The sequence below is a fragment of the Mixophyes fleayi genome, chromosome 1, assembly GCF_038048845.1.
Source record: "Mixophyes fleayi isolate aMixFle1 chromosome 1, aMixFle1.hap1, whole genome shotgun sequence".
Classification (NCBI taxonomy): Eukaryota; Metazoa; Chordata; class Amphibia; order Anura; family Limnodynastidae; genus Mixophyes; species Mixophyes fleayi.
This window is the reverse complement of record NC_134402.1, coordinates 58,502,662-58,529,390: the sequence shown is the minus strand read 5'-3', so window position 1 is coordinate 58,529,390 and position 26,729 is coordinate 58,502,662. Positions and strand designations below refer to the sequence as shown.

The 26,729-nt window shown below is 39.5% G+C and overlaps 1 protein-coding gene across 9 annotated transcripts in view; it reads left to right on the top strand.

The window, feature by feature from the left end:
- The window catches only part of APBB2 (amyloid beta precursor protein binding family B member 2), a 252,123-nt gene extending 226,014 nt beyond the window's left edge, over window positions 1-26,109 (top strand). For 4 of the 9 annotated variants that reach the window (XM_075194960.1, XM_075194917.1, XM_075194943.1 and 1 more), the window contains 6 exons: window positions 10,747-10,861; window positions 11,177-11,267; window positions 12,170-12,298; window positions 12,434-12,549; window positions 20,196-20,372; window positions 21,640-26,109. In XM_075194960.1, coding sequence (XP_075051061.1) covers window positions 10,747-10,861; window positions 11,177-11,267; window positions 12,170-12,298; window positions 12,434-12,549; window positions 20,196-20,372; window positions 21,640-21,807 — 796 coding nt within the window. In that variant the 3' untranslated portion in view covers window positions 21,808-26,109. The remainder of the gene's footprint in view (window positions 1-10,746; window positions 10,862-11,176; window positions 11,268-12,169; window positions 12,299-12,433; window positions 12,550-20,195; window positions 20,373-21,639) is intronic. The other 5 variants (XM_075194977.1, XM_075194953.1, XM_075194969.1 and 2 more) reach the window with 3 other exon arrangements.
- The last annotated feature ends 620 nt before the right edge of the window (window positions 26,110-26,729 follow it).

The window sequence follows — 26,729 nt, the reverse complement described above, 5'->3', positions numbered from 1 at the left end:
GGGGTTCTGGGGCAGCTACTGCCGGTGCAGGTGGTCCGCTAGCCACTAGGGTGTTCTGGACAACATCCAACCGGGTGGATAAACTATTGAGGAATTTTAAAAGTTGCTCTTGGTTAGCCTCTTGCTTATCCATCCTTCCCACTAAGTGCTCCAACAGGTCTTTTGCTGCGGAATCCATGGTCAGAGCAAACTGTAACAGATACTGGATACTACTACTACTAATCTTGATTAGCGCTGACTTACCTGAGGCGCAGAGTCTAGCGATCTCCCCGGTGTTCACCAAGAACCGCCGCAAGGTGGGGTGGGCTTCACTGCCAGGAGTCGCAGGTCGCGGTCCTCAGGTTCGCCCCAAGATGTAGTGATGCGGAGTGGAGCGGAAGATGCGGAGTCAGACAAGCCGGTTCGGTGCACAGTAATGGAGTCAGGCAGAATCAGGAGGCAACTCGGAGTCAAACAAGCCGGGGTCGGTACACTGGTCACAAGAACAGAGGGATGGTCAGCAAGCCGGGTCGGTACACAGGGTTGGAGAGCCAGGATAGTCTAACAGGCAGAGATCAGCACACAGGAAGACACAGGAGACTGGAAGACACAGCAATCCACGAAGCACAGGAGCCAGGAACAGGTAAGTGAACTTGTTGCTCTGACAAGGCTGCAGTGTCCAGGTGAGCTTAATATAGTCTGTGGATAGTAAAAGCCGCCTCCCAGCCACGATCACGTGACCACCCAAACCAGGAAGTGCTGCTGTACACAGAGACAGGAAAATCAGCAGCAGGAAGCAAGTAAGTTTGTGACAGCTTTAACCATACTATGACAAGTACTACTACTTGATGCGGCCCACTGATGGATTTGCGCTGGTTGAGATAACTTGGATGCCTTTGACCCCTACCATAATCAAGTGTTTGCAGCCATTAAAACAGTGCTGCTTGTCTTATTTTACACCACAGAAGTAGCTAAACTGTCTGTACCATCTTTACACTTAGAAAATCAGCTAGTTTCCACATTGACAACAGAGGTGATAGTAACATTAGAAGTGCCCCTAGGTGTGGATAGGTTGTATTTCTGTATATAGGTGAAATTCAAAATACTGGAGTTGTATTTTGTATCCTGTCCTCTGCAGCAGGGAAAATGCTATGAGTGAGGTGCTTCTGTAGCTGAGCATGCTTTGCAGAATGCACTGAATGGATTGGTTAATTTGTATAAAGGGGCAGGGCCAGTGATGCCACAGTAGCTGAAATGACTGCAGTCTCTGTTTCTTGACCAATGAGATATATCCAGTCCCATCAGGACATTGTCCTAAATATGTGAGAGGAGCCTCAGCTGTCTTTAATGGCTGAGGCATGATAATACTTTTTCACTAAACTGCACAAAACTTTCAGGTTAATTCAGAACAGGGCATTTTACCTCCATGAATCCTACCTAAATTAAAATTTTAGGGTTTAATGGTCCTTTGACAAGCCAGGCGGGTCAATAAAAGGGTAGGGCAGAGGAAGGAGTGAGCATCGTCATGTTCGTGCTATCAGGAGATATAAAATCAGTAGGTACGTTCACCTCTCCCTCTTTCCAGTGGAGCATTTGGAGGTAACCCCATCCAGCCCACCCATTCAGGTTAGGATGTACCAATGTTCTATTATATACTGGTGTGTGGGCAGTATTCTTTTTTTATTTATTTATTTTATTTTTGCAAAATATGAAAGATGAGAAATATAATATTGTAGTGATAAAAAGTGGAGATGTTGCCTATAGCAACCAATCAGATTCTAGCTCTCATTTGACAAAATGATAGCTAGAACAACTAGATAAATCTGTTTTGGATACTTAGATGCCAGTATGGTTTTTGTTTAGGGTTGTTTCTTCTAATTAGAAAGTATATGATGTGTTTAAAATTACCAGCTGTTGAGTGTAAGAATATTATTACAAACCACCATAGACATCCAAGTTCAATAATTGTTTACCTACCTTAGGTATGATACCATGTGCTGTTGTTTGAGCTCATTACAAAGTTTGTATGGGACACCATAAACCACTAGTTAATCCACTGGTAAACGTATATGGCGATACTTTTGCTAGGGTCAGTGTGTCATTGTTCTGGGGTCTCAAGAAAACGAAATATATTGGTGATCTAAAAATCTGGGGATTATAGCACCCCATCTTGGATCTGTTATAGACTGCTAAGAGCTTTTCACATGTATGGTACTTTAGAGATCCTTACCATAGCTACATTATACTACAGATATGGAATCTCCTACGTGGAAACCAAAAAGTTCCTTGTTTTTTACCGTTGGTTACTTTGAGAAGCTGTGCCAAACCATTTAATAAGAAGGAAAATGCCAGAGCCATTGTGTGTGTGGGGAAAGGCAGAAGACAGTGCTCTAAATTATCTAATAAAACCAGCATTCTGGATAAAATATTCCATGCCTGTATAAGAATTGTATGTGCCCCTAATCATGAATAGTGAGCTGTTTTGCAGATGACAGATTACAAATGAATACTACATACATTATCATCATTTATTTATATAGTGCCACTAATTCCACAACACTTTACAGAGAACTCATTCACATCAGTCCCTGCCCCATTAGAGCTTACAATCTAAATCCCCTTACACACACATCATCATCATCATTTTTTTATATAGCGCCACTAATTCCACAGCAGACTAAAGACAATTTAATAGCAGCCAATTAATCTACCAGTATGTTTTTGGAGTGTGGGAGGAAACCCACGCAAACACACAAACTCCACACAGATAAGGCCATGGTTGGGAATTGAACTCATGACCCCAGTGCTGTGAGGCAGAAGTGCTAACCACTAGGCCACTGTGCTGCCCATAACATTATAATTTACATATATTTATCTGAGTGTGTTACTTGCATATAACAAATGACTTTTGATATCACTAGATAATACAGTTGAATATAAATATATGTTAATTGTGAGAATGGCAAAATAAACCTTATAATATTGGTGTGCATCCATTAGGAATGGTACACTCGCAGTCATAAACACTGAACCCATTTGAAAGATTATTCTGTTATGCTCTGAAGCATTACATCTCCCACTGACTTGAAGGAGAGAGCTGTCCAGTCTATTGATTTATCTGTGCCGAGTATCTTTGCTTTGTCTTCACACGTATTCCATGCAATTTGATGGTGTGCAACTTTTTACAACTGGGTTAATACCAGCTCAGACAGACACACTAGATGAATTGAATAATCTGTAACCATTAGAAACCTATCCACCAATTCTGAACCAGTGGATCATGTGCACCTGATAGGGGCATTTATAAAATTGTCAAAAAATATTATTTTGCAATTATGGTGCTCAGTAGTGCATCATGTCTATAAGCACACAATGTATATCGATGCAAAAGAGACATAGATTATAGGAGGAACCTATATTGTTATATTTATAAATTGTAAGTAGCACTTTTACAAATCAGAGCCACTGTAAGACGAGTGCCTTGTGTAATTTGGGGAACTTTTTAAAAAACAAAAAACAAACTATTGGTGCAATTTTTTTATAAATGTAGGATATTTCAGCACATTCATTTTAAGGTGCCCTAATTTGACTTTTATGGATAGATTTACTAAACTGCCCATTTGAAAAAGTGGAGATGTTGCCTATAGCATCCAATCAGATTCTAGTTACCATTTATTTAGTACATTCTACAAAATGACAGCTAGAATCTGATTGGTTGCTATAGTCAACATCTCCACTTTTTCAAACCTTCAGTTTAGTAAATATAGTGTAGCTGGTGTAATAGGTAGGTATACATTGGCTATATCATACAATTTGTCTAGTGATTAATCTCCCACAATTGCATAACTAAAAATCAATTTTACCTGCCTGATGCTACATGTTAAAAATAATAAGTTACATTTAGTATGTCTATGTTTAAGTAAGTTATCTACTTATCTGACCAGCAAAAACAAAAAGGCGAGTGTAGTGTAAACGGGTGGTTTGAGTAATACAGACGGGTCATGTGTATAGATTTTTCTCTAAACATGTATTCAGTACATTGAAAAATCCTGACAATCTGGATTCCATGCTGCAACAATGAAACTGAAGGATCACAGTCCATCATTTGGCTAGAAGCTCATGGAAATAAGTTTCATGTGAGGATGGGGAAGTGTGGCTGCCTTGATTGTGTGTGATCCCATGATTTATTACATGCTCTCCACTCCCCCCTGTTTCATCTGTTCCATGAGATCTTGATGAGGTTACACTGCATCTCCACATACAGCTGCTTGCTTTTGGCTCTTCTCTTACTTGCCACTACAACAACCTCTGCAGCAGCTCGGTGTCCTTTTTGGAAGATGGTTTTTTCCAGCCTTATACCATGCTCCTTTCTCAGATTTTAATGTAGTCTTGCTTCAGCAGCTTTGTTGCTTTACCAGCTTAGCAAAGCAATTAATTCTTCACTCATGTCCCGAACCTTAAGCCAGCGTGTGTCAGTGTGGAGTGTAGAGTGTCTGGCTGCGCTGCTTTGTGCTCTGGAGCTCTTGTATTTTGTCAACGTTTTTTCCTAACTTGTCTTATCTGCTCTGTTCTTTCATGCTGTCGTGGACACAGGGAGAGGTAACTCATTTCCTTCCTATTGCATGCTTTGTGCCTGTACCTTTCTGCAAGTCAATACGTGTCTAATGTTAATATGCTGCACGTGAATTATTAATGGTTATCACAATCATTGTTCTTATTAACGACATTAGACCCTGACATCAGTGATTGTTATAATGAATGAAAATAAAAATATACAGTGACATTGGAGTAAGTAAAATTATACATAGACATACTATGTTTATATTTGGAATTATGTATTATTATTATTATTATTTATTATCATTTATTATTGTCAGTTCCGGTAGTGAAACAATTATAAGTGTTGGACAGCCCATTCTCACTTTGATGATACTGTATTTAGCATAGTTGCTTGCTATTGACAGGTTGAGGCCAATTAATGTATATGTAGAGGGTCAGCAGAAACATTAAATTGAAGGGATTTTTTCATCTCCACATACTGTGCTAGACGATCCAGGTATGTCATAGCATACACACTGTAGTGCTACTCTCACACATACAATGGTCCATGCATTTGCAGAGGTCACACTGTTTCCTGTATAGTGATGTCATGTGACTGAAGTTGTCCATTTTCCAACATGGTTGCATATAGAGCGGTCTCTTTGAATTTAATACATTGTCAACGTGTGCTTGAAAGAAAGTTATATCTTAACAATTATTACACAGGTTGATCTGTTGTCTTTTATGCTTTCTGTGTGCAAAATATTTTTTTAACAAAGGTGGGGGAGATTTGACAATTTTACTTTTCTAATAGACCTCACTAGAGGTAGCAAGTCTAGAAGTGAGGCAACATATTTCTTTCCTAATGCTGTTAAACAATATGTCTGCTGAGAAGTGATATAAAAGAACAATGGTTGTTCTTGTTTGTCATTCTAGAACTCACAGCATAGGCTTGTGATGTGTATATTAAATTATAATAACATGTGCAAACAATAGATAAAGCCAGCATATTTTTCAGACATAATTTGACTTAAGTATAAAGTATATGACTAAATAATATACAGGTCACCTTGCTACCATGGCCAGTGTTTGGAATGGTATCATCATCAGTTACGTTACTGGATTTGACAGTCATTGTCCTTCATGTCTTACATTGATGTATCCAGAACAACAGCTGCCCGGTCTTTTTTCTCTTATTTACTGGAAATCAATATTAATAAAGGTCTAAGTCTGCCAGAGAGCCATCCCTTCCTGTGGTATCTAACCAATTATTCATGGTAATTGGGTGGGGCAGAGAGATCAGAGCCAGTGTGGTTTATTTAGATTCTGTATGTGTGACTTCCTCATCCTTTTGTGTATGTATTGTGCCATTCCATGTTCTCTTGTTGGTTAGTCCTATTTGTCTGCTGGTGAAATTATACAAATGTGATACACAGCAGATTTAAAGCAATACATTTGTATTTGTATTTTTTACATAAAATGAGTGAAGAATGTTTATTTCCATATTATTGCCACATAATATTATTATCAAGAATAACTGTCTCTCATTACTGTTCCCTCTAGAATGTAAGCTCACGGGCAGGTTCTTCTCTTCCAATCTACCTGTCTGTCTATCTGACTCCCTTGTACGTCCTGTCCTGTATTTTGTTGCAAGTCCCCATAGCATTACTCACACTCATCTGTGCTACTTATATGTATTACCACACCTATTTGTTAATGGCTTCTGTATCCGGTGCTACGGAATCTGTGGCAACTTATAAATAAATAATAGTGGCAAAAAATGCATGGGCCGCTAATTACCCAACACCATTAGTCCATGAAAGCCAGATTAGGTATGCCTCTTCAGACGATAATTTGGCGTCTTTTGGCGTCTGCAGACAAAAAACAATAAGACGTGTTTTTCGTGTGCAGCTACCACTTGTTAGTTACCCGATGCCCAGGGGGCAATTCGGTATCTAAAAGTGCATATGAACAGGGATCACATTAATGGTGTAAAACCTTCTTTTTTTTATTGCTTAAAATTCTCAATTAAAACCGCATACCAGATGGTAGAAAATGGATTGCTAATCATACAAATATTACAGCAGTCAGGTTGGAAACTGCACAGTAACATGGACTGAGGAGTCTCGCCAAGTCACGTCCCCAACCCCTCCTGACAAAGTCCTGATGGCGAAACGCGATGGTTGTGTGTCTTGGTGAGACTCCTGAATCCATGTTGGTGCGCAATGTCTATGCTGTAATTTTCATATGATAAGCAATCCATTTATCTGATGTGTGGTTCAAATTGCATTTGATGCACTAAAAAAATAAAGTTTTACACCATAGAATAGCCCCCTGTTTTTATTCATTCTTAGAGAATATTAGGCTGTACCATAAAGCCAAGTAATACTATCTGCTGAGTCTGCATACAACTAGTACATCTTTGTTATGCATGTAGGTTATTATACTTCATATTTCTACCAAGTGAAGAGTGAGGCCAGACCAGGGCCGGATTTACCACTAGGCAACCTAGGCAATTGCCTAGGGCCCAGCGGTCCCCAGAGGGCCCTCCCAGGGCCGGCGGTGAGACCACCCTTTTTAAAAATGGGCCGCTACTTATGGGGCAGTGCTATATGCCTGCCCCCCCCCCTGGCTAAAGTCTGCCAGCCAACCCCTGAAACGGGGTATATGTTATGCTAAAAAACTATAGTGCTATTGACTTTTTCAGTGAGGGGTCCCAAACCAGTATCTTGCCTAGGGCCCCATGAGATCTAAATCCGGCTCTGGGCCAGACACACAAGGGCCTAACCTGCAACTCTGCTGGCTGAAATGATTTGTGTATTTAGGTGGCCAAATTGGACAAGATCCAACATCCGAGGGGGCTAGTGAGGTCGGGAGATGACTGCATGCCCAGGACAGTAGAGGCTGGAGTCTGGAGTCATTTTACAACCACATTTACCAACATGCCCGATAATGATTACTTTGCTAGGATCATTATAAGGTATTGTGGTAGTTTTGGGGCCACTGCAATATTAGGCAAATTGCCCCATATCAGCTGTGATATTGTAGTGTATATGGCAAGAGCTCTATAGGTTACATAAATAGAAATAGGAGGTGCAGAAATGAAGTGAGTAGATGAGGCAACAGGAGACTTCACCGGTCTGCTGACCACTGGTACACAGAAGATCAGGGCTATCAACCGATAGATGCCAAAGAAACTGTGTATGTATGTATTTATATTTATATAGATAGAGGCCCAAATTTTTCTCCTCCTGAGACTGATGTGTAAATTTGAACAGACAAAAGTCTCCATTGGCACCCAGAAAGGCTCATCCATTATATTTTGTGTTTCTCTTTTTACATTAGAATAATATGTATCCTATATTCTGCTGAGGTGTGTACTGTGTTTGGATGAAAAGCCTCTTTTCATAAGAATATTTGCCTACCTGCAATGTTGGGAGATATGCATAATTTGTTCAATTTGGTGGTGTTAAGAAAAGTTTCACTTTTATGGAACAATTGATAGGAGAGATGCCAAATGAATTAACGAGTGCTATGATTATTGATAAATCTGTACAGCAAATACTGACTGGCATTTTACAGTAAATCCAGGATTAGTTTTGTTTGAACATATCTGGTCCTCCCAAATGTATAATTTTGTAGTTTGTTAGTCTTTCACAAATAATGCTGAAGTCCTGATACCCAAAGACAAACGATAAGAAAATGTTTGACTTCATGTGCATGAAAATAATTCTGCCCCCGCAGATAAAAATAATAAAAATGCATGTCATTAGATTGGAACAGAAACGTGGCTAGCCAATCATGTGCCACCCTGCACCCGCTCGCCAAATTGGAACACTAGAATATTTTCCTCATCTGTTAGTAGCTCCTTTAGGCAGCTAAATGTTCCCTACATTGTCCCTCGTCAGCTTACTGAAAGCATCTGTTGTGTACACAGGGCCCATCCTACCCCATGATCAAACCCTTTCTTTAGATTTAGTTTAGATTGAATGGTGATTTAAAGGTGATAAACATAATATTCTTCATTTGGCATCACCTATTCTAAGCTTCCCTCTTGTCCGCTCTGACGTTCTGATGCGTTTCGAGAGGTGTACACTATGAGACCACCATCGGTGACACTGTCGGATCTGCTAAGTCGGCAAATCCAACGTGTTTATGCTTTTGTTTTCTATATTTACTCCTTCAACTCCACCTAACATTCATTTTTGGGTTTCTCTCATTAACGGGGGAATATTTGTGTGAGAATAATAGTTTTCTGTTTTATGCTACTCCTCTTCTGATAAATCTCCCATTTACACAGAAGCAGGATACTGGAGTACATCTTCTTTTAAGAAGAAAACTCCTATAGCTCCTTAATACATGAAAATAACATGAGGGTTGCCTGTAGCGATCCACTTGTCACAAGATATAATTAGGTATAATTTGCAAGAAGAAACACCGCTTTCGTTGTACAGAGATCTATAGACCTAACTCAGCTTTATTATTTAAAAAGAGTGTAGAAATGCAGACTTGTGTCCCAGCTGCTAACATGAAATTTTATTCCACAGTAAGGATTATTTAGTAACATTGCATCTAAGTGCAGAATTTGTACTGCAGCATAGCAACCAACCAGACTCTTACTTTCAGTGTCTCACCTGCCCTAGACTGGTAAAAGCTCATTGATTCATTGCTGTAGCTCGCTGCCACTGTTGCACCTGAGTGAGCCTAAAATGTCATCATCATTCATCAGCATGGAAAATTACACCAGGCCTATGAGACTTGCAGAGATACCCATCCTAAATAAATGGCCTATCTTTAGAGTACCTATAAACAGGGGAGGGATGGCAAATTTTAGCACAGGGAGCAAGTCTCAACTCAGAAGCATATTTTAAAGGAAGAAAATGCAGGTGACCCAGCCCAGGGTATCCTACTATGGGCCGCCAGCCCCAGCCTATAAGCCAAGTTGGACACATCTCTAAGGATCGTGGGTAACCTGCGTCTCCACATCACAAATGTACTGAATTTACCAGTGAACGCCCCTTGCGCAAGGGATTGGAAGTCTAGTATACTCTCCGCCCAAAATACGTGCATAAGGTGTGCACATACACAGTGAGCAATATTACACAAGTCACATTTTTACCTGGCGCAAATGAACTTACCTCTAAATGTAAATCAAGCCCTGTGTGTACAATGTATAGAATATTAACGTGTGTGGGTGTGTGTTGATTTCTGTCTGGTAAACTTGTCATATTTGGACTTGAGTGTCGGTAGTTTTCTACCCTCCTTCACAGGCAGCTGTCCACTAATGAATACTTTATATTCTGATTGGCAGTAGCTCCTTTTTTGAATTGGAAAAGATGCCGCTTATTGTCACTTTTGCTTATATTAGTATAAATTACTATGTAAATCTATGACTTTTGTAGACAATTGAGTATTTTCAGGGTAAGTCTGAGCCGCTACTCTTCTCTGGATCCATTACACTGTACGTCTCTGCCGCTGATTTTTTTTACATTTAAGCAATTGGGTTTTTGTGCAGTATAGAAATTGCTGTAGAATTGTTTTTTTTTTTTTTATATGCAAATATATGAATATTGAAATCCATTATGTAAAACATGAACCCAGAATTTATTCTTATTATATGACCTCCAAATCTGATGGTTTCCTTTTTAATATACCTGCATATAGGTATAGATGGCAAAACATATTTTATTTGTCTGGTGTGACTGATGTACTTTGTTAGGGGATATAGGTTTCTCTGTGCTGCTTAGCCAGGAATGTGCACTGTTTATGAGCACAATGATGCATTCCCTGAATTTCAATGAAGAAACCAGATTTCCAATTAAGCTGCATGTGTAAATTTATTACACCGAGGTTTTACCCATTTACAATGCATTGCGGCATATTCTATTTGTCTCCTTGGTGAAAATATACAATTACATTTTACAATGACTTATTCCCATTATAGGTATATAATATCTGCTACCAGCATCCCTGAAAGTGGGTCTCCCTGGTCTTCATCACTATTTTATTATCGGTCCATGCAACAAAGTCTGCAGGGGAAGTTTAGAAAAAGGCTGTCATTCTTGTTCTAGCTATAAAGATATTACATTTATTAATCAACTCCTCTGTTGGCTGTAGAGCTCTGAATGAAGACTTGTGGATGACCTACATTTATTTCATGGAAGTGTAGAAATTGCAAAAAAAAAATTAAAAATGAAATGTTTAAATGTCTTCCTTTTTATTCCAAAGGGATTTTGCATATGTTGCCAGAGACAAGGATACAAGGGTTTTAAAATGCCACGTGTTCCGATGTGACACACCAGCTAAAGCCATTGCGACCAGCCTTCACGAAATCTGTTCTAAGGTAAGAGAAAAGAGCTACTGGAGTGAGAGCTTGAAATGTAACTCTGTTGTGCGTTAGTTTCACCTAGAACAGGAATGTTTTCCACTGGAAACCTAGAAATTCAGTGAATAAGCTTCCAGACTGTAACTATATTCGCATCCATTGCGGTTATGTTTTCTGAAGAGTCTCTACTTCACGTGTCTCTTCCTCCATTGTCCTGGTTAATCAAAGTGTATAAGATCAGGAGATATAGCATAGAGGCTGCCGATATGACGTATTGTGAATAAATTCCGTGAACTGTGACCATTAACAGTAAAGATGCTCACGTCCTCACAGATTATGGCAGAAAGGAAAAGTGCCAAAGCTACGGCTTGCAGCTCCTCCCAGGAAAGACCACACGCCGCCAGCCTGGACGTTCCGCTGCAAGGTAAGCCATGACGGGACTGCGTTATGCTTTAGGAACACGTCTTTATGGCTTCTTCATATACAGTATACCATCTTTATACATCTTTATATATATTTTTTCTTCATATACGCACAACATGTTCACTGCTTCTGGGCTCGGCTCAGGCGACCAACTAATGTTCTTCTGAGGCTAATTACGGTGACGAATGAAATGTCCACAGCAGGTTCTGTCTCAGGACTCTCTGGTTGAATATGTGTACAGTCTAGCTAGAATAGTAATAACATGAGCCTGAACCTCCACAGGTCATACTGAGAAGGTCATCCCACTTGGTGGGCCTAGGTAAGGGTAAGATTACAACCCAAGATCCCTATCTGAAAGGCAAACCATAGCATTCGTGTACAAAGCAGTTATATAGTGATAGTGGGAAGTCGTTATATAATAGCTTGCTTTAGGTGACTAAAATATTAAGGTTATCTGTTATATTAAGGTGTGTTTTATGCTCTCAATCTTAATTCATCCAATTACAAGTAAATTTTCACTACAACATGTAGATAACCCCATTTTATTAGGCCAATGTTCCTACTTTTATCAAGTTATCCCTCTTGTATGAACTGGCTGCATTGTGGATTGCGTGTTACTTGCAGTTTACATGCTGCATTGTAAAGGGGTTCATTACACTCTACGGGGCAGATCCAGTGCACATTTTTACCATTACTACGGTAGAAATAGCCGCACAATTTTCCTTGCACCTCTATGGAGCGAGAGGAAAAACGAGCAAATATTTCTGTAAAGATATACGCCGCGAAGGGTCTCCGTAATGGTCGTGAGACTCTTCGCCGCTTATTGAATTCCCTACTAACTGTTGTATATCATCCCGATATTAATTGTACATTTATTACCATATTCTCTTTCTTCATATACAGTAGAATTCCCAACACCAAAGACAGAGCTTGTGCAGAAGTTTCATGTGCAATATGTGGGCATGCTGCCAGTTTCTAAACCCACAGGTATGCAACCATATAACAACCGTATAGCACCCTCCATGTATATTGGTAAGTTACCTTTCTCATTGTATAATAGTGTTTCTAACCATCTTGCTTATTATAGAAAATAGTTATATGAGTTGTAATTGTACAGTTACATTCGTGCAGACTTTGATCTAAACACTTCTGTTGCTTTTTTCTAAGGTATGGATGTCGTCAATGAAGCCATTGAAAGTCTTTTGAACCCCTCAGACAGAGATGACTGGATACCAGTTATCATGAATGTGGCTGATGCTACTGTAACAGTTATCAAAGAAAAGGTGAGTAGTTGGTGAACATACATTACAGCTGCTGCTCTAGTGATGACTGTCAGTTCTCCCAGTCACATGACTCTGTTCCCTGCCTTTAAGTCCTGTATTAGTGGCATTGTTTGGTATTTAAGTCTAATTGTCAAGTTCCTTTTTGTATTGTTTTTTTCTGCAGAACAAATAAGAGTTTTATAAATTAACCCAATTCAATTTTGTGAATGATTGTTCATACCAAATGTCTCTCCAATCTAAAATGAAGCAGGGTTAATTAAAACAAACAACACAGCCATGTGCATAATGGTATAGAGACCGTGAGCCAGATCATTAAATGTAATCAGCATTAAATCTGAGTGATAATGTAGGCTGGAAACAAAGTTGTAATAATAATCATTCTTCGGCTTCTTCCTGGGGATACGTTATAGTAATTTTGTTGCCTTAATCATTTAACTGACTAACTTTGCAAATAGGTAATACTGTATCTTTCATTATTTCCTTTTTTCCTAAAGTAAAACTCTAGCATAGAATTATTATTCCTTTATGAACATTGTGTGTGTTGGAGAAGATTACAGATGGGAGAATGATCGCATTGACTTCTATGTGGTCTTCATAATATCCTCAGATAATGACCACACACCATAGCTCTTCTGTACATGCAAATCCGAGGGAGTTATTGTCATGAAGAGTGATCCGATGAATTGCAATTAATTTCAAAGTCCCTCTTTGCCATGGCAATGAACTTTAACCCAAAAACAACATTTCCACTGCATTTCAGCCTTGAGAGAAAAGGACCAGCTGACATCAGGTCAGTAATCCTCTCGTTATCACAGGTGAGAGTGTTGATGAGGACAAGGCTGGAGATCACTCTGTCATGCTGATTGAGTGTCGAATAACAGACTGTGGAAGCTTTAAAAGGAGATTGCTTGAAATCATAGTTCTTCCTCTGTTAACCATGGTTATCTGCAAGGAAACACGTGCAGTCATCTTTGCCTTGCACAAAAAGAGCTTCACAGACAAGAATATTGCTGCTAGTAAGATTGCACCTAAATAAACCATTTATAAGATCATCGAGAACTTCAAGGAGAGAGGTTCAATAGTTGTGAAGAAAGCTTCAGGGCACCCAAGAAAGTCCAGCAAGCGCCAGGACCGTCTCCTAAAGTTGATTCAGCTGTGGGATCGGGGCACCACCGGCTCAGAGCTTGCTCAGGAATGGCAGCAGGCAGGTGTGAGAGCATCTGCATGCACAGTGAGGCGAAGACTTTTGGAGGAAGGCCTGGTGTCAAGAAGGCCAGCAAAGAAGCCCCTTCTCTCCAGAAAAAGCATCAGGGACAGACTGATTTTCTGAACACAGTACAGTAGTTGGAAAAATGGTTGCCTGGAGAAGGAAAGGTGAGTGCTACCGTCAGTCCTGTGTCATGCCAACAGAAAGTATCCTGAGAACTGGACTGCTGAAGACTGGGGTAAACTCATTTTCTTTGATGAATCCCCTTTCAGATTGTTTGGGGCATCTGGAAATACGCTTGTCCGGGCAAGGAAAGGTGAGTGCTACCATCAGTCCTGTGTCATGCCAACAGTAAAGCGTCCTGAGACCATTCATGTGTGGGGTTGCTTCTCAGCCAAGGGAGTGGGCTCACTCACAATTTTGCCTTAGAACACATGAATAAAGTATGGTACCAAAACATCCTCCAAGAGCAACTTTTTCCAACCATCCAAGAACAGTTTGGTGACGAACAATGCCTTTCTCAGCATGACAGAGCACCTTGCCATAAGGCAAAAGTGATAACTAAGTGGCTTGGGGATCAAAACATTGAAAGTTTCTGTCCATGGCCAGGAAACTCCCCAGATCTTAATCCCATTTAGAATTTATGGTCAATCCTCAAGAGGTGGATGGACAAACAAAAATCCACAAATGGTGACAAACTCCAAGCATTGATTAGGCAAGAATGGGCAGCCATCAGTCAGTATGTGACCAAGAAGTTGATTGACAGCGTTCCAGGACGAATTGTAGAGGTCTTCAAAAAAGAAGGATTTGCATAGGCTTAATGTAATTGTTAATAAAAGCCTTTGACACTTGTGAAATGCTTGTAACATTACTTAAGTATACCATAGCAACATCTGACAAAAAGGTCTAAAAACACAGAAGCAGCAAACTTTGTGAAAACCAATACTTGTGTTATTCTCAAGACCTTTGGCCATGACTGTATACACCACTCTGTATATATGTATCTAATTAGACAACTGCCTTGGCTCAGCAGTAGCTCTCCAATCAGCTTTATTAATACATTAAAGTGTTGGAAAAATAACAGGTACCAGTTATAAAAGGCAAGTTTCTCTGGAACTGCATGGAGTCCCAAACATGAAAGCTCCCTCAGTTCTGCCTTTTGAGAGGGGGCTTAATGCCCCCCGAAAATGTCCTGTCGGGATTTCTTTTAAACACCTGGGGGGTATTCAATTACGATTCGCGAACCGCTAATACGCGCGGCGGCACGGGTCCTAGTACCACAACATCGTGGATTTTTGGGATGCGCATAGAAATTCGTGATAATTGCGCTAAAGTAATGATGCTTTATACGCGCAGAGGTTAAGCAAGTGGAAGGGTCAACCTCATTATCTGCATCTGTTATGTGGATTTTCCAGCCAGGGGGTCTACCTGTTACAGATTTCTATCCAGCATGTCAATGTTGGAGCTTGCGATGAGGTCCCCCTGCTCCTAATCATTGTTTGGTCCAAACAATCCAACTCACCATTTCTTAGGAAGGTCCTCTGAGTAGGATGATTCGTCTGCCAGCAGAACAGAGAGGCTATAACTTGGAGCACAGTTGAGAACACTGTTTTTTTTTTTTTAATCTGGCCACAAGCAACGGATTGACGAACCTCCTTTTGCTCACCGCTGCCATTCAGTATATTAGAAATGAGCAGCCATTACTTTCGGCATGTGATGAGACAAAAGGATATACATAGTCCATCTTTCCTTCCAAATTAAATTGTTCTCTTTTTGTTGTTGCACAGATGAACTCCTCCATTACAATGATTGTCTGGCTGCTAAATTTAATATACAGCTTTCTCTGTGTATTATAGTGACTTTCATTGTTATGGGATATTATTTGTAGTTTGCTATAATGAGCTTTCTTTTAAGATCATTTCACTATCAAAATCTGACAAGATGTTTGTACAAATATGGAATAGTATGAGTGGAAATTGGGACTTTGTGATAAACACAGAACCATTGGACATGTGGTGTTCTTTTAATAAACAGCAGTTTGCTAGAGCTATCTATAGAATTTGAGAGAACTAATGTTTTCTGTTACCATCATTCCAGGCTCTTAGTGGGTCTCTCCTGTGTTCTATCTGTTGTCCTTGTAACTTAACATACAGCACCATACAGAGATGGAGCTATGGTATCTCACACTGTTATATGTTCTAAAGCTCCAATATTCAAGTTTTCTCAAGCAAACTAAATGCAGTTGGCAGAACACTGCCAAGCAGTTAAAATATGAGATAATTGCGGCTTCATCTTAGCTGTAAATGCAAGGTTGTAAGCTGGGTTCACGCTAGAGAAAATGAATGCAGATGTGATTTCTTTAACGATTTTACAAACGACTGAGAGTCTTGATCAGCATACAGATTTATGTGTACACACGTACATGATTTTGTGTTCTTCATCTCTTATAACCATCTGCTCAAAAAGATTGTGCGCACACACACTTCCACATTTGCCCAACATCGTTGATCATGATTTTTAGGCTGTTTATAAAATCAAATGTTACGATGGGCGTTGGTACGATAAAAACATGATCATGGGAGTGAACACACTATAGATTTCATTGGCCAATTTATTGATTTGCGACAAAGCTGGACAGATATTGTGCTGTGTGTGGGCCTGACTTTATCATTTTGAACAATCAACGTTTTATCTGATCAGATGTCATTTGACAGAATAGGAAATCAGGTTGATCAATGAAGTCAGTACAGTCACATTTTTTGACACCTGAATGGCTGAATTGTTCACAGATCCAGTTATGTGGTGATCAGATCCACGTGTGTTGGACTGGACTAACTGCAGCAATACTTAAGCATTAATATTATATTATTATATTATGTGAACGTTTTAAATATATGAAATGTAATGACACAGAATATTCCTATAATATTAAGCCTTTTTAGTTAATGTGTTGATATGTGTATATAATATCTAAGCTTGTTAGTGAATGTGTTTGTAATATACATTATTTCAGTTCCAGTACCCATGTTGATTGGGAATAGCTGTAACTTGCTCAGTTTAAATGCATGCCTACAGCCGGAAGATTTCTGGAAAAATTAGTAAACGGTTCCCTACATCACTCGTTCTTCTGCTTCTAACTGGTTTCAAGGTCAGATTTAACTGGGAAGCAGTAGCTGTACAATGACATTTAGCAGTGTGCACCAGAATAATAAAATGAATGACACTGCAATCATTGGAGCACAACAATACTTGTGCAATGTAATTGCAGAGAATTTACAGAACAGATGTTTGATTTAATCACTCTGGTTAGACATTAGATGCGTTACATGTCTGGATTTAACACTTTCACGGCACTCATGTTAGTGGATTTCGTCACTGTACCAATAGGGCAGAACCTGCATACTAAACACGTTTCTAGAATGGGCGCAAAATTAAGGGGTGTGGGGCAAAAGTACAAAGAGTTAATGACGCACACCACAAATAACAAAATTGCGGTATAGATAATTATTTTAACATTTTGGCCCGTGATATCACCTTCATTGCATCCAAAAAGTACCCCAAACATATTTTCAGGGCAACTCTTGATGAAGGTCCTGGAATGCAAAGTAATGTTGAAATCAATAAGTATGTTTTATAGATAATAGATCTTGTTTTACAAACACCACTAGGTTATTTGCCTTCAGGTATCATACTGTACTGTGCGTTTGTTTTGTATTTACTTAGCATTTTATGTTAGAATACTTGTAAATCATCAGCCCATGTCTTTGCTACACAGACATTTTATGCATCACCACTCAGTACTCTGTATCCTTTAACTGACTGCTTGGTTCACCTATACACTGCACTAATACAGCAGTATGTACCGCCCCTGAGGCCAACATTCACATTATAGAGGATACTGAGACTACAAGAATAGCGTTACATTGGAAATCTTATGCCTTAAAATATGAGTTCTCTATTGTCCTTCCTTGGTGTGTGTTTGTTACCTGTAAAAAGCTAGTATTGTTTTTTTTTGCTGGGTTTTTATCCCCAATAATAAAACATGACTGATTTATATATATCGATAGAACATTTCTTTTGTACAACTACACAATCGCCTGTGGTATATCGATCAGACTTCACTCAACTCCAGGACTATTGAAATAGAATGGAAGGGGGCGTTACTGTGGGAGAATCCAGCGAGCCTCCCATGCGTTTTCGCCACTAGTCTCAGAGAAATGTGATTATATATATATATATATATATATATATATATATAAAATCTCTTATTCCATCAAGAAGTCACAAGACCATATAAATATATTTTCTGCTGTCTTTTTTGCACTGCAGTTTTTTATTGCATGTTGTAATGCAAGTAGAAACACATAGACAGCATTGTGTTATATATGTGTGTGTGTGTGTGTTTGATGTGCATTTACAAATGAGTTCACTCTGCATTTTTAGACATGCGTCTGAGACAAATATAAGGTTGTTACCTTGTTGAAACCAAACACGTGTAAATGCTTCACCACATCTCAATGTGTTAACATGCTCTTCTCTGAGATAAATGTAACACACTTCAGACACTGAAATGGAAGTGCTTCAAAGAAACACACTACAGCTCAACGCAGTTACACTTATGTAAAATCGCTAATATGTACGCTCACATTTTATTTATTTTCACTTTAATTTTTATGCAATTAACTTGTGTTAGGAATGCATCTAAAGTCAGTTTGTATGTAACCTTGTGGAGGGAGAAACAACATCTACGCATAAGTTTTTTCCCCTGCAGCCTTTCTTTAAAGTGTTCAGTGGTAAAATCTCTAAACTGTAATTTCTGACCAAGGGCCATGGACTAGTACCACTAGTTGGAGAGGGATTGTTTGTTAACAAGTTGTTTTAAATGATTATTGGGCAGCATAGTGACCTAGTGGTTAGCACTTCTGCCTCACGGCACGGTGGTCATGAGTTAAATTCCTGACCATGGCCTTATCTGTGTGGAGTTTTTATGTTCACCCTGTGTTTGCATGGGTTTCCTCTGGGTGCTCCAGTTTCCTCCCACACTCTAAACACATACTAGTAGGTTAATTTGCTGCTATTAAAATTGACTTGTGTGTGTCAGGAAATTTAGACTGTAAGCTTCAATGGGGCAGGGACTGATGTGAGTGTGTTCTCTGTACAGCGCTGCTGAATTAGTGGCGCTATATAAATTATGATGGTTATCCCTTAAAACAGCTTAACAGTGTGCATTGTTATCACAAGAAAACTGCAGAAAAATGAATAATATTGATTTGGAGATTGTCTTAGCTGAATTTAAGCAAAATTTATAGTTTCGTTATAAGCTCACTTACAGTGTTGACAAGACAACAAGAAATTTCCTCTATGGCAGCATAAAACAAAGCATCCACTAATATCCAAACAGACCCTAATAAAGTCAGGTTACCTCACAGATATGTCCTCTCTAATCATCTCATGGGCTGTGTAAAGTGCATCTGGAATGCATTTTTACTATGGTGCATTTTACTGGGATCTGACGGTCTGCACCTCCTTGTATGTACTTATTCTTTTTTATGTGTTACTTTGTAGTTGTTGAGTTTTGTAGGGTTTGTCATTCTGACTGTTCGGGGGTGGGCAGACTTACAAATAAATGGTGATGATTATATTCAGTTTTCAACTGCTGCTCTGGGACGTCCTTGGTTTTCAAGTGGGCGGGGTCAGAACAACCTGTAGCCAATCACATCATCAAAATATTCAGAGACAGAGGGAGGCGGTCCACTTGTGTGGTTGTTAGTGTGGACAGGGCTGCATGTAAGAGGGGCAACATCCTGATGTGAGGAGGACAGGGGAGGGTTGACAAATTTTAGCCCGGGGTGGGGGGCAAGACTTGACTCGGCAGCCTATTAGGAACATTTTGAAGGAAAAAAAATGCAGGTGACCCAGCCCAAGGTAGCCAACTATGGGACCAGCCCAGCCTGCCCCTGGAGGAGGGCATTGGAGGCGAGTGGGTAGTAACACATGAAGATAGTAGGTGGACGGAGCAGGTTCCACAACCGCACAGAATAGTGATGTGAGGCTCCTAACAAATTGGTGCAGATAAACTGTGGTGTTAAATACAGCTGCATATGAATCAAAGGTCATACATACGATCTGTTGAAAAGATATTACATTCAGGAACTTAACTTGTGTCCAAGTAGGTTGCAAATGATATCATAACTAACAATCAACAAGTGGAGTCTAGTGAAGAGAGTAATAATTCATATAAATTCAGGCACATTGTCTGATAAGGATGAGGGGATGCTCAACATTTACAGTTTTTAGGGATCACAGTGACCAAATGTTATTGGTTGGTGTAGTGTAATGTCTTTGTTATACTATGGTGTACTTTTCTTCAGTACACCCAGAGACTGCAGTCACAGTATGGTGTAAAGACTGGTATGATCTGTTCTATTCTGTCTGGCAGGATGAAGAGGTCTTGGTGGAATGCAGGGTTCGGTTCCTGTCCTTCATGGGCGTGGGGAAGGACATTCATACATTCGCTTTCATTATGGACACTGGGAATCAGCATTTTGAGACTCATATATTCTGGTGTGAGCCCAATGCAGGAAGTGTTTCTGAAGCTGTCCAGGCCGCATGCATGGTGAGCGCTCTCCTTACAAACATGTCATTCATTCTGAAATGACAAATAATGGCTTGAAGGCACTCTAACCTCAAAAATGTCATTTACATGAAAATGTATGCGCCCTCCCTCTCTAATTATGTTCCTTCTCCTGTTTTCTGTTCTGTATTCCTCTTATGTGAAAATATTAATAAACAATGTCAAGTTAAAGAAAAAAACAAACAAATAGCACTTACATATTTCTGCCTAGTAGTGAGTAAACCAGGGGCAGACCTAGAAATGTATTTCTCCTCCTTCGCTCTGGTTTGCCTTCCAATGATCAGACCTCTCAGCAGCAATTTTAAGCTATAAAGATTGCTGCTTGGAGCGCAAGGGTGAACGATAGCCCCGATTGCCCCCTCTGGATCCGCCAGTGGGGGACACTACTAGACATAGTTTCATGTTGTCATTATGTAAACCTATAGGCAAGTTTGTCGTTGTTTCCACTGATCTTATACCCACCCAATACTACTAATAAAGCCCCAAATCTACTGTGGAAGGATTATCATACATTAATATGAATGATAGGAGGGCTCTGGTAGGTTATAAGTGGGTGAGCTCTGTAAGCTGATTTAGGGTGTGATTTACAGTTGGTTGCACTTGCATTTGTGTGTTACTCTGCAATTGCACACAACTTGTACCTGTATTTCCAGCTACAGGATGACATTAGAAGCCCCTTGCGCTTTCTATATGTCGTACAGGGGCATTCATGTGCCAGTGCTATATAGTATGGGCAGGGAGGCTCATGTTATATACCCCTGAGGGGGGAGTATGTCTGTCTTGTAGTAGTAGCTTCTTACCTACACAAAGTAGGTTCAATTTGTAATGCAATGCAAGTTTGCAAACCTACAACCAACTAAGATAAATCACCCCATTATTGAGAGTTTCATGAAAAATAGGCAAAGTCCTATAGTAAACATATTATATTACATTAACCTCTAAATATTTCCAGTGGAAATTAAAAGGTAAACTTAAAAATAGTGTTACATGCCAAAAAGGCTCTATTGCTATAATAAGCCCAGACCCATAATATAGAAGCTATGAACAGAATGGAAAATAATAAATAGTCTCTGTAACGTTACATTATGTGTAAATTCCTGTGATGGAGGAAAAATGATTAGGTTTGTTAGGTTGGAAGAATGCATGAAAAATTCTCATTTATGTATGTCCCTATACACGGTCCTTCATACTAGGCATACAAGACATTGTTGCTTTTCTTGACTAACGTAAACCCTGTTTTTCTTTGTAGTTGCGGTACCAGAAGTGCCTGGTTGCCAGGCCTCCTTCCCAGAAGGCTCAGCCTCCACCTCCCCCTGCAGACACGGTGACACGGAGAGTCACAACCAGTGTGAAACGGGGTGTGTTGTCCCTGATTGACACTTTGAAACAGAAACGCCCCGTGGCCGACATGCCATAGCCACAAGAAGCCCCTGAATCGACGAACACTTGAACCTTGCGTCTCTACTGAAGTAAAAGTAGCTCTGTAACGGAGTACACTGCGGCTCAGCCTTCCATTAAACTGCTGCTTTCTCTTCAGAGAATTTCCCTTTATCCCATGTTTGACAAGCATGTTCTCGTTCTGACACCATGGCGTACTACAAAAGAAGCATGAATATAAATATATATCTACTCATAACTTTTATTTTCTCTCCTGTCAGTGGTTCCTATTACATGCATTGGATAGTCTGTTTCAGATTGTAAATAAGATGAACATTTCATGACAAAGTGACATTTTCTGCACTCTTAATGAATGCCATGGAGTCCATTGTTGTTAAGGATTACGAAGCATCCCATAGCTCACTGACTCATCTCATCATACAGAAAAGTAGCCGTCACATCCATAACTGCTATTTGTTCAGACAAGAGACACTGTTATTTCAAGAGTCAGTGGAGTAGATTTCTGGATTTCCTGCATGTCCAGCACTTAATCATTAGCTGCACCAAGACCCATACAAAGTGAATTGAAGGAGGCTGGTGGCTGGGTTTCCTTGGGCTTGTGGGATAATTAAGTGTAAGATAAGAAATGATAAAATCCTGAGTCAGCTTCTACACCTCACCTTCAATTTGATTCTACTATAGAAATTCTCCCTTCTAATCCCCGTAACTGCTGGACTATTCTCATTTAATTCTAGACTTTACTTCATTTGTGTTTATTAAACACATAAAAAATTACTGTACATCTCACGCTGTCAATGGATAAGAACCGAAGTCACAGTCATTATTTTTTTCCTAATGGGGCATAACCCTGCCTAGTTTTAGTGCTTGTTAAGTGTTTGCACTCTCTGGCACTTAATGAAATCAGTTCTTTGGTTATAGTTTAAAGTGGATTTGACAACTGCATACAGAAGCCTTCATGTCTACCGGGTGCTTTCCTGTCCTGATGACTTCTGTTGTTTTTAAGTTTTATGTTTTGCATTTCTTAGTACATAATACTTCCCCTGATATCAGTTAAGATATTCCAGGATGGTATGCACAGTTTACACTCCACCTACGTCCTTTACTATGATAATCTTGCATTCTAGAACACTGTGAAGTTATATGCTTGTGAGCCACATAATAGCAGTTATTAACGGAGGCGTTTGTGTTCCCACAGAAGGTGAGAGCCAAAGACAACACTTCCAAGTGATTAGGAGGTTATTTAGGATACGCAATATGTCCACTGCACAGTGCAATGCTATCTTTGAACTCACTGCGCACCTCGACTTCTGTAAGTACGTCTGGAACTCTAGTGAGGCACAAAGTATTAGGTGGTATGGTTTGCAGAAGATCAAATGTTTAGAAAGCCAGAGGGGAGGCGATGGGTAGAGTGAAGATTTCCTCTTAGATCTTTAATGGCAGCCATTACAATGGTTTAGTCCCCTTCTAGCCTTCGGTAAAAACAAGAAAATAGAAACACTCCTAGGTAGTATATAGAGAAGTTTCTTTTCTTACACTCTGTCTTCTACTGTGGTTCTGGCTGGTGGTGGAAGCTGAGGAGAAGGGCAGGCTACTGGCTACCAGTAGCAAACTTAACAGGAATTTAATTTTGTATTCAAATATGACAACCGCGTATTGGTGCTTTAAGCATGACGCACCACATCTGGGGTTAAAGGACGCCAACATGACGAACCACTTCTATCAGCGTTCCCTAGACAGCTCAACTGGCCACCACAAAGGGAAAACGGAGCAACCAGACCTTTTGCAGGACGGGATTATTGAAATGTAATAACGGGGTAGAGAAGGTGTACTCTTAGATCATTCCTTGCTGTGGAGAGTTGTGCACAGTCATTGCCACTTTGCAAAAGGCCTTGCACTTTACACATTTCAGTCTCGTCCTATACATTTATTGGGACCCATTTTGTGCCTACACGTTGCACTTGGGTAGAGAAGCGAATTTCCAATCAGCCACTGGTAATAAAGTCAATTCCGATGTTTCATAATATTATCATTAATATAATCCATAAATGAGTCTAAGTTAAGTAGTATTTTAGGGAGGGGATTTATTTTATTGACAATGATGGAAGTAAAGTGGTCGGAGGTTGGGGTTTGGTGTGACAGTAACACTATTTCACAGTGCGCCTAATGTGCTCTGTGTGGACCATTCAGGCACAAGGTGTTTTGCAGTGTACGCCACATAAATGACCCCACAGACAAAAGATTGCAGTAATATACTAATAGTTAATACTATTAAAGTGAACTTTTGCCTGGAAATAAAGTTATTTTAAAAGCCACCTATATTTTAAACATTTTCTCACCAAGCTGTCTTGTATGCAAAAGAAATTCAGAAAGTGCTATTTGGCTGTTGATGTGCAATTGCCCAGTTAAAATGTGCGTCTTTATATAACTCACACTATTTTATGTGCTTTCAACAGAATTCTGTGTTGTTAAAGCACAATTACCCACTGCTTTGCAAGACTAGTTTATATTGAATATTCATAGATTCAGTTAATGGTTTTCATTGTCCTTAAGCTTGGCCTGATAAGGAACTCTAGTTGGATATTATATTAGCCTGTACTTACAATGTTCTTGCGCCTTCTATTAAGAATAACTTGGTAACAATGAGGTCCTTGAGCAGTTTACTGGCCATATATGTGATTTGTCTATTGTTAAAGGGAAAACACAGCTAATTATGTGCACAAATTTAATTGCAATAGCTCATCAGCAGAGTGAGTAAATTGCAGCTGCACTTGGTAATTTAATTAGTCATTCATTTTATTCAAGAAATTAATGAATAGAATGTTTTTCCTTTTTTTTTTTGTCTCTTGCTTTGAGTCAGGAGAGCTGGCAGTTCTCAGCGGGTTTGTAGATGACAAATAGGGTAACCTTTCTGTGCACAGCCTGTCCTTGTATATAGTAGGGCTGTCCTTCATTGTTGGTGTCTCAACTAACTCTAAAGGCAGCGGCAAGTTCTCAATTTCACAACAGTACAGTCTTAAAGCAGCAATCCCACATAGAAGAATTTTATTTTTTTTCACGAAATAGCAAGTTAAGTACCTTTTTAGCAAGCCATTATCTCCATATCAAAATATATCAGTTTGGCAAACAAAAATGGCTGTCAGCATGTCATGTGATGTCAGAGAAGGGAGGAGGAGATGTCACAGTGCAGAAGGAACTCAGAGGGGCTGCTCACTTCATCATACGCCATGGGACTGTGGTTGCCATGGTAGTCCAGAATCATAATCATTACTAGCAGTCTGAAGAAAAAAACCAAAGGAAAATGGTAATTCCAACATCCTTATAGCATACCATAGTGGTTTATGGTAAAGAATAAACACCTTATTTTTTAATGGGATTGCTGATTTAGCTTCCTTCAGCTGAGATAGGTGCAGACTGCAGATGTTTGTGAGTACAGGTGATAGATACACTCATACTGACTGATTTTCTGAATAAATTATTGACATGTCCACGTCCCTCATGTCCAGTTCGACACAGATCTATTTACATAAATGTTGCGCATAATACACTTCTGCTTTCGAAAAAAAGGTCAGTAGTCCTCAGCCATAACTCCACATCCACGGATTCAGTATTATAATTTAACATTTTTTTGTCCTGATCATTTCAACATTCTTTGATATATTATTGCTTATTTCTAAAACACCAGCATATTCTGCAATGTTAGGGATGTGAGTGAACCTAGGAAATGTGACTTACTCACAGTAATCATTGTTTCCCTCCGTCTGTTGCTTCACCCACTTTGACAACTGCAGTTTTAGTGTGAAATTCCAAAGGCCGTATTCTTCTAATAAACAAATAGAACATAGCGTTGTTACTATCTGTCGTTCCTTACAGAAACCCCTGTGGTAGATTATATCATATGCTGATAATACTGTAATGATTATGCCTTTATCTCTTCTTCTGGTGTGTACGCTTGTACATAATGATGACGTGTATGCCCTGATCATCCTATCTCTCCTACAGTACACAGTTACCAGCTGCCGCATACATGTCATACCAGAATTGGACATATCTAATGAAACATGGTGGAAGAAACAGTGATCTATGGGTAAATGCCAATCCTTTGCAGATATTTTGTTTTAAAAATAGCTTTGCATATTTTAACTTAAAAAAATTATTTTGTAAAACGAATTGTAATTAAAAAAAAAAAGTCACTTTTTTTTACGGCCAAAAAAGTATGTATGTGGTGTGTATGTATGACAAAATGCCAATGTGTTAGTAAGAGTCCATTTATCTATGCATTCTTTGTATGCAGTGGCGCTATAAACAGCCATGTTCACTATTACCTTTTATGTCTTGTGTCTTTTTTTATTCACGTGTCACAAATATTTGATTTTAAAATGATATTTGCCTTCTCTTGTAGTGCTTTTCTTTCTCTGTCAGTTGTTAGTAAACTTTAGTACAGTGTGGATAGACTTTTTGTGGGCTGAGCTCATGGCTGCTAGTGAATTCTCTATAAATATAAGAATGTGGCCTCTTAAAAATGGCTACCATCACTGTCTAATTTAGGGACAGGATACTGGCTTATCAATACTATAAATCTTACATTGTCTCCAAGCAATAGTTCTTGCATTTAATTTGTTGCACTCCTATCTCCTCCCCCTTTTTGTTAAACATCTCTTGCTGAGTACAGCCAGCTGCGTTCTAAAGACAAATGTATGCCTTGTATGTTACGGGTCATTCAGTGCTGCAGATGTAATGGAGGAAGCCACACTGATGTGATCGCGTTTCCCCTGTTACAGACCTGATGTGCTGACAGGTATGTAACATGATGACGCTGTGAAAAAGGCCATCGCGCTGCAAGTTCTTTACCAGGGAAATAACATATACTATTGTTCACAGTTCTAAGGTTGTACTTCCTTTGGTGAACGCCAGTCAGTTTATCAGGAAATGCAACCCTTGTAC